General features: G+C 56.1%; 1 protein-coding gene across 1 annotated transcript; it reads right to left on the bottom strand.

The window, feature by feature from the left end:
• On the bottom strand, positions 528–1,512 carry LOC8057640 (E3 ubiquitin-protein ligase RING1). Its single transcript, XM_002465690.2, has one exon. The coding sequence runs from the start codon at positions 1,365–1,367 to the stop codon at positions 744–746; it is 624 nt and encodes a 207-aa protein (XP_002465735.1). The 5' UTR covers positions 1,368–1,512; the 3' UTR covers positions 528–743.

Below are 9,047 nucleotides of genomic sequence, written 5' to 3'. Positions count from 1 at the left end.
GATTGCGATCACATTCACAGTCACACCTCAGCCTCCTCCAGCCTGACACAACTCAAAGGTGCTGCGACAGTGCGACTGCTGGAGCGGTGCTGGGAGCCTGCGATCATACGGACATGGCACTCTCCTCTCCTTCAGCGTTGTTGTGACATGAATATGAAAGGCGACCGTACAACTAGTGACAAGCATCCATTTGGAGGCAGATTCTGATACAAAACCTCATTGCTGGCCGGGGTGATTGGGGGACGTCTCTGGTGCCGTAACCGAGCTGATTGTGAAACTGCACGTGTTAACGATTGATGGTGCAGAGCCGGCAAAAGTAAAGAACCTTTTTGAATTGATCGATGTAAATGGAGTTCAGGATTCACGACAGGTTTCCTTGATCATTATCTGATTGAACTCGAGGAGCGCGGCTGCTCCGGATAAGATAGACTGTCAACTGTCAAGGCGTGCACAGAGGAAGACGAGAGCAGAGCAGAAGCCATTGTCATAATCAGGGGTTGCATATTGAGTAAGTATGCATACTAGATATCTAGGACAGTAGCTGAGATTGAAAATACTGTATCTATACTTTCATTACATTATACTGAATAAGATGGATCGGAGGAGATAAAACAAGATCATCGGATCTGACGGCTCTTTTGATTATTTTATTATCATACAACTATTTGCTACTGCACATAGATTAAACAAAGACATATACAACTATTTGCCATTGCCATTGCCACTGGCCGTGCATCCACTGGTTAGTTGTGCCTCTGCCTCTCTCTTGCCTGGGCGACGAGTGCAAGCCAGGCGTCGAGGTCAGGGTCAGTGCTCCTCCTCCTCCTGCTGGAGGACCTCCTCGCCTCTTCCTCATCATCTTCATCCTCTGTGGGAAGCTGGCAGCGGCAGACGGGGCAGACGGCGTTGAGGCGGAGCCACTTGAGGATGCAGTGTTTGTGAAAGACGTGGGAGCAGCTTGGCATGGCCCTTAGGGACAGCGGATCAGCGGCGGCGGCATCATCGAAATCCTCCAGGCAGATGGCGCAGCAATCGGAGCTGCAGCAGCCGGAGCCGGCGGGTGTCACCTCATGCAGCAGGCGCAGGATGTCGGCGTCGCTGGAGGCGGTGACACGACCACGCTTGCCTTGCTGCTGCAGCAGCGCCCAAAGCGCAGCTCCATAAGCACGTATGTTGACAGGTCCTTGGAATTCCCCTTCTCCACTGCTACTTTCTCCTTCTTCCGACCCATCTGGATGTGGTTCTGGATCCTCCAAGCCAGGAGAAGGCGGAGGAGGAGGAGTGCGCTGCCGCTGCCGCCTGATGGTGTATGTCCGGCCACCAAGATTCCCAAATCCCCAATTTTCACCGACTCGTGCCTCTTCCATTGTTGATGGTTGGGATGCGAGAGGACAGGGGGGACGAGAATGAATTGTTGAACTTGAGGGAGGGACCGACTGATATAGGCCGTGGACCACGACTCCGAGTCGGTCACTTTGGATTGAATTGGTCACGATGTAACTTCCGCCTGAGAATTGTTGAACTCCAATGGACGGACGGAGGGACCTATATAGGCCGTGGCGATGGCGTAACGGAATTTGGAACAGGACTCGGAGTCGGTCGGTTTGGATTGAATGGGCCTTACTCTTTCTTTACTTTCCAAAAATTTTATTTTTTTTTTCAAAATTTCTCATCAAATCAAATCTTACAGTACATGCATGGAAGATTAAATATAGATAAAAAATAATTAATTACACAATTTGCCTATAATTTGAGGGACGAATCTGTCGAGGGCCTAAACCCTAAACCCTAAAACCCTAAACCTAAACCCTATCCACAAGAGGTACCCTCACCAACACATATAACGAGACCATCCGCACGTAAAACTAGCCCCTCGATTCGACCGCACACACGCACGGCCATCGACGACCGTAGCCTCGAAGACGGAAACAGCGTCGAGTGAATCAATCAGGCGTCGAGCTCTGGCTAACGTCGAATACGGAACAGGCTCACGCGAATTGGGAGGCGTCGAGCGCAAGGACGCCGCAGCCGCCTAACGCGCGCACGCGAGCCGGGGCATTAAATGCGCCTGGCGCCTCCCCACCTAACACATGGGTCACGGGAGGCGTGATAGGGAACAGGCATCTGTCCCATCGATCTTTTTGCAGCCTTCCCCACCAAACGGCCCAGGGTGTGTCAGGACGTGGGAAACGGAGATGGAGTGTCTAATCAAGACCCCCTCGAGATGGCCAAGGTCAGCGCTTCAACATCAGGACGTCGTACGACGTCCGACCCTCGACCAGACAGGGATCCTTCCAGGAGACGAGTTGGGCGTCGACTGACTACATCCCAACCACTCCGCCGGATTTGCCGTTGGGTCGTACGGACGTACATCCAGTAAACCAATCCAGGACGGCGCGCAGAGCAGAATGCAAGGGCACGCGTAATCATCACCAGGCTACTAAGACGGGACGGCTCGAGGCCATGCCAGTACGGAAGCCTCGAGTAGGTCAGCGCCCCATGCTGCTATCGACTCCTATTCTGACACCTATACATGTACCCTGGGTCTCTCCTTGGAACTATAAAAGGAGGGACTCAGGAATAGAATGGACAAGACCACGCTCATACGTAGTAGAGCTCCACACTTCATACTGCGCTTGTATTCACCCCTGTACAAGCACTTAGGTGCAAGATAATACAAACTCTCCTCCCCCCGCTGGACGTAGGGCCTTCTCTTGCCCGAACCAGGATAAATCTCAGTGTCTTCTTGCATCACCATCTGGGAAAGGGAGCATGCATACAAATTTACTCGTTGGTGTGACCCCCCGTGGGGAAAACACCGACAGTTGGCGCGCCAGGTAGGGGTCCTGCGTGTTTTTCATCGATTTCCCACTCTTTTCCAGATGGCCACTCTTGCCTCGCCAATTCCACGCTCCACGGTGATTTGGTTTGGGAGTCTCGAGTTCATGTCTACGGGCTCCGGCTACGACATTATCTTGCTCTCAGTCAGAGGACCAGGAGGAGCCCGCGTTGCGCCAGCACGGTTGAAGGCCCCGAGACGCCCTCACCACCACGCCTCCCCGCCTAAGAAGAGGCGCGGACAGCACCACCGCGGCCCCTCTGCCTCATCACGACCAACAACTCGTGCGAGGCAGGAAGTGGGCCACAAGTCGGCAGCACCGCGTGGCGGAGCAACAAGCGCGACGACTCAGCACCGCACAACGACGGGAGGGGACGCGTCTCGCGCGCTCTCCCCCACCGCTGCTTGGCTACTTCCACACGGGTTGTTCACTCCAAGAGCGGCACTGCCATTCGGATTGGACAACGCCGCGGCGTCGCTCGCCAGAGCGATATGCCCAAACGCCCAGACGTACGTGGAAAGACCAACGGTCCTCCCACGTGGCTCGGAAGCGCAGCGGCCAGCGTCCGAGCTGCCGGACCTTTCCCGGGTACGAAGCCTTCGTCGTCTAGGCCCTGGACGTTACACGATCACCTCCCTCAGGCAGCGATTGCTGGAGGAGGGGCGCGGGTGTTTCTACACCGCCGAGCCAGACTCCGACTCCGAGACTGATAGCTACGACCCTACGAGGGAATGCTATCACATCGACGGAGCGGTAGAAACTACCGATGAGACACGGGATGCCGCTGCGGGCGGTCGAGCCCCCGCGGCACGAGAAGACCCCAGGACACCTGGGAACGACGGACAAGTCGACCCCCCTCCGCAGGAAGACAGAACCGCGCAGCTCGCGCAGCTGCGGGAGCTCAAGATGAAGCTCGACAAAGACCGCGAGCGCCTCGTCCTGCTCGAGCAAATCCTCGAGCAAGACCTGCCCTACCCGCCGGGCGGAAGTGTCCGCAGACGCGCTCGAGAGGTACATCGTCAGATCGTCGGCAGCGCAGAGCCAGAGCAACCTGTCAGCCGTTTCCCTCGAGCAGGCCAGAATGTAGTGGCAGCAACGATGTTGCTGCGTAACATGCCAGAGCCGTCGAATTCCCAGGCCCGACGCATTCGAGATGAGGTACAGACATTGCTCCAGGTGGCGGCAGTTCAACAGGCCGAAAGCTCGGCATCTCGACGACGAGGAGCTGCCACTGAGAAGCGCGACGAACAGCCTCAAAACGAAAAGGAGGTGTCAGTCCATCAACAACCTCCCCCTCGAGGCAGAAAGACCGCTCCCATCCTCCCCGTCGACAATCAGCGTCGACACGACGCGCGGCACGACATCGAAGAAAATCGACGCCGCCGGCACGGAGACGCGGAAGAGCGCGGTTACAGCGCGCATCGCGGCGGGAGATACGACAGCGACGAGGACCGGGTGGCCCCTGAGCCACCGGGCCCACGGGTGTTCAGCAGGGCGATCCGCAGCACGCCCCTGCCCAATCCATTCCGACCCCCGACCAGCATCGCGAAGTACAATGGAGAGACCAAACCAGAGTTATGGCTGGCCGATTTTAGGCTGGCCTGTCAGTTGGGGGGAGCTTGAGGAGACGATCGAGCTATCATCAGACAACTCCCGCTCTTCCTCTCCGACACCGCCCGTCGATGGCTCGAGGAACTCCCCGCCGATCAGATCCACAACTGGGTTGATCTGGTCAGAGTCTTCGAGGGTAACTTCAAAGGGACCTACATACGGCCAGGGAACTCGTGGGACCTCAGCAAGTGTAAGCAGAAGTCAGGAGAAACTCTCCGAGAGTATGCTCGACGCTTCTCAAAGCAGCACACTGAGCTGCCGCACATACCTGACCACGATGTCATCTTGGCGTTCGTCTCGGGCACCACCAGTCGAGATTTGGTGCGGGAATTAGGTCGCAATCGACCTCAGACCGTCGACGAGCTGATGGACGTAGTAGCCAACTACGCGGCAGGGGAGGAGGCAGTCGGCGCCTTCTTCAGCTCTGAAGGAAGAAAAGGCAAGCAGCCCATCGATGAAGATGGGACCCCCAGTCGGGGCCTCAAGAAAAATAAAAAGAAGCAGAAAGCGCGGCAGTTCCACCGGGAGGATTCCGATGACAACCTTGTCGCCGCCATGGATCGAAAGAAACCTCGAGGTCCTCCAGATGGAGGCATCTTCGACAAGATGTTGGAAGAGCCGTGTCCTTACCATAAGGGAGGCGCCAACCACAAGCTCAAGGACTGTCGTATGCTGAGAAAGCATTTCGACGGTCTGGGGTTCAAAAAAGATGCGCGTGACGACTCCAAGAAAGAGAAGGGCGGCAGCAAGGAGGACAACAAAGATGACGACGCCTTCCCCGCCGTCCACGACTGCTACATGATCTATGGCGGGCCCTCGACTCAATTAACCACGAGGCAGCGCAAAAGGGAGCGTCGTGAGGTCTTTGCGGCAAGAATGGCGGTGCCCCAGTACCTTAGCTGGTCAAGCACTCCTATCACTTTCGACCAAGAGGACCACCCCGACAAGGTAGTCGCCCCAGGCGTCTACCCGCTCGTCGTCGACCCCATCATCGTCAACACCCGGCTCTCGAAAGTGCTGATGGATGGTGGCAGCAGCCTCAACATCATCTACCTCGAGACCCTCGACCTCCTCGGCATAGATAGAGGGAAGCTCCAACCAAGTGCCGGTGGTTTCCATGGCGTCGTGCCGGGAAAAAAGGCGCTGCCAGTAGGTCGAATTGACTTGACGGTCTGCTTCGGCACGGCGGCCAACTTCAGGAAGGAGACCCTCACCTTCGAGGTGGTTGGGTTCCGAGGCACATACCACGCCATCATCGGGCGCCCGGGCTACGCCAAGTTCATGGCTATACCCAACTACACCTACTTGAAGCTGAAGATGCCCGGTCCCAAAGGCGTCATCACTGTCAGTTCCTCCTTCGAGCACGCGTACGAGTGTGACGTCGAGTGCGTCGAGTACGGGGAGGCGGTCGAGAACTCCACCGAGCTCGTCGCGAAGCTCGAGGCCCTGGCCGCTGAGGCTCCAGAGCCTAAGCGCCACGCGGGCAGCTTCGAGGCGGCGGAAGGAACCAAGAAGATCCCGCTCGACCCCAACAACTCCGACGGCAAAGTGCTGACGATCAGCACCGACCTCGACCCCAAATAGGAAGCTGTGCTCGTCGACTTTCTCCGTGCAAATGCCGACATGTTTGCATGGAGTCCCTCGGACATGCCAGGCATACCGAGGGAAGTCGCCGAGCACTCCTTGGAGATTCGAGCCGGTTCCAAGCCAGTGAAGCAGCGGTTGCGCCGATTCGACGAGGAGAAGCGCAAGATCATTGGCGAGGAAGTCCACAAGCTTTTGACGGCCGGATTCATCAAGGAGGTTCATCATCCCGACTGGTTAGCAAACCCTGTATTAGTTAAGAAAAAGAATGGGAAAATGAGGATGTGTGTCGATTATACTAGTCTAAATAAAGCATGTCCAAAAGTTCCTTTCCCATTGCCACGTATTGATCAGATTGTCGATTCTACCGCGGGATGTGAAACCCTTTCTTTCCTCGATGCATATTCTGGTTACCACCAAATAAAAATGAAGGAGTCCGACCAGCTCGCGACCTCTTTCATCACACCTTTTGGGATGTATTGCTACGTGACCATGCCATTTGGGCTTCGAAACGCGGAAGCCACGTACCAACGTTGCATGCTCCATGTATTTGGCGAACACATAGGGTCAACGATCGAGGCCTACGTCGACGACATTGTCGTCAAGTCAAAGCGACGAGGGGACCTAATCCAGGACCTCGAGATTGCTTTTAGCTGTCTACGTGCCAACCGGATCAAGCTCAATCCCGAGAAGTGCGTTTTCGGTGTGCCTCGAGGCATGCTCCTAGGCTACATCGTTTCGCAGCGCGGCATCGAGGCCAACCCCGAGAAAGTCTCGGCCATCACGAGAATGGGGCCGATCCGAGACATCAAGGGTGTGCAGAGAGTCACGGGATGCCTGGCAGCTCTGAGCCGTTTCATCTCGAGACTAGGAGAAAAGGCGTTACCATTGTATCGACTCCTGAAGAAGGCCGAGCGCTTTTCTTGGACCCCCGAGGCCGAGGAAGCGCTTGAAAGACTGAAGAAGACGCTGACCTCGGCACCAGTCCTGGTTCCACCTCAACCTGCAGAGCCGCTACTCCTCTACGTCGCATCGACGACTCAGGTCGTCAGTGCGGCAGTGGTGGTTGAAAGACAAGAGGAGGGTCATGCGCTGCCGGTCCAAAGGCCACTCTATTTCGTCAGCGAGGTGCTTTCGGAGACCAAGGCGCGTTATCCCCAAATCCAGAAGCTGATCTACGCCGTAATCCTCGCCCGCCGCAAGCTGCAGCATTACTTCCTCGGTCACCCCATCACGGTGGTTTCGTCTTTCCCTTTAGGCGAAATAATCCAGAGCAAAGAGGCCACGGGAAGAATAGCAAAATGGTCGGTCGAGCTCATGAGTGAGACTCTCACTTACGCGCCTCAGAAGGCCATCAAATCGCAAGCCCTGGTAGACTTCGTCGCGGAATGGACGGACTCCCAGCTTCCCCCGACTCAGGTCCAGGCGGAGCTGTGGACAATGTATTTAGACGGTTCACTCATGAAAACTGGGGCCGGGGCCGGCCTGCTGTTCATCTCACCCTTAGGCGTCCACATGAGGTATGTAATCAGGATTCATTTTGCCGCATCTAACAATGTCGCAGAATATGAGGCCCTCGTCAATGGTCTCAAGATCGCTATCGAGTTAGGAGTCCGACGCCTCGACGTCCGAGGTGACTCCCAACTCGTCATTGACCAAGTAATGAAAACCTCGAGCTGCCACGACCCGAAAATGGAAGCGTACTGCAAAGAAGTCCGTCGACTCGAGGACAAATTCCATGGTCTCGAGCTTGTCCATGTCGCCCGACGCTACAACGAGGCAGCCGACGAACTCGCCAAGATCGCATCGACTCGAGGCACGGTGCCACCTGACGCGTTCTCAAGAGATCTCCACGAGCCGTCCGTCGACTTAGGCTCGGGGGCTGGCATCGACGCTGCTCATTCCCAGCCAACCAACATCGTCGACACGCTCTTAATGGCAGCTGAAGTCATGGAGGTAGAACGGCGGCCAGGTCGACCATTCGACTGGCGCACGCCATTCCTCGACTGCCTAATCCGCGGCGAGTTGCCAGAAGATCGGTCAGAGGCCCGTCGTATCGCTCGACGGGCCAAGACGTATGTGATCTATGGCGAAGACAATGAGCTATATCGACGGAGCCCGATGGGGGTCTTACAACGCTGCATCACCGTGGAAGAAGGCCGAAAACTCCTCGAGGACCTGCACTCGGGGGCTTGCGGCCACCACGCCGCTCCGCGGACCCTTGTAGGGAACGCTTTTTGACAAGGCTTCTACTGGCCAACGGCCGTGGCGGATGCCATCGAGCTCGTACGCTCGTGTCATGGGTGCCAGTTCTACGCCAAGCAGACGCATCTGCCCGCCCACGCTCTTCAGATGATCCCCATCACCTGGCCGTTTGCGGTATGGGGGCTCGATTTAGTAGGACCTCTACAAAAGGCGAAAGGAGGATACACCCATTTGCTGGTGGCCATTGACAAGTTCTCCAAATGGATCGAGGCTCGACCCATCACCAACATCCGCTCCGAGCAGGCCGTCCTCTTCTTCACCGACATCATCCATCGGTTTGGGATCCCCAATGTCATCATCACCGACAACGGCACCCAGTTCACCGGCAGAAAGTTCTTGGATTTCTGCGATCAACATCATATCCGTGTGAACTGGTCTGCAGTAGCCCACCCTCGAACTAACGGCCAGGTCGAGCGTGCCAACGACATGATTTTGCAAGGACTCAAGCCAAGGATCTACAATCGATTGAAGAAATTCGGCAAGAAATGGGTCGAGGAGCTTTCCTCAGTCCTATGGAGCCTTAGGACAACGCCAAGCAGGGCCACAAAATACACCCCGTTCTTCATGGTCTACGGCTCTGAGGCTATCCTCCCCACAGACCTCGAGTATGGGTCACCTCGACTCAAGGCTTACAACGAGCAATCGAACAAAGAAACTCAAGAAAACGCGGTCGACCAACTCGAGGAGGCTCGAGACATGGCCCTCCTCAACTCTGCCAGATATCAGCAGAAACTCCGACGCTACCAC

The sequence above is a fragment of the Sorghum bicolor genome, chromosome 1 (assembly GCF_000003195.3).
Source record: "Sorghum bicolor cultivar BTx623 chromosome 1, Sorghum_bicolor_NCBIv3, whole genome shotgun sequence".
NCBI classification, from domain to species: domain Eukaryota; kingdom Viridiplantae; phylum Streptophyta; class Magnoliopsida; order Poales; family Poaceae; genus Sorghum; species Sorghum bicolor.
This window is presented reverse-complemented; position numbering and strand designations above follow the sequence as displayed.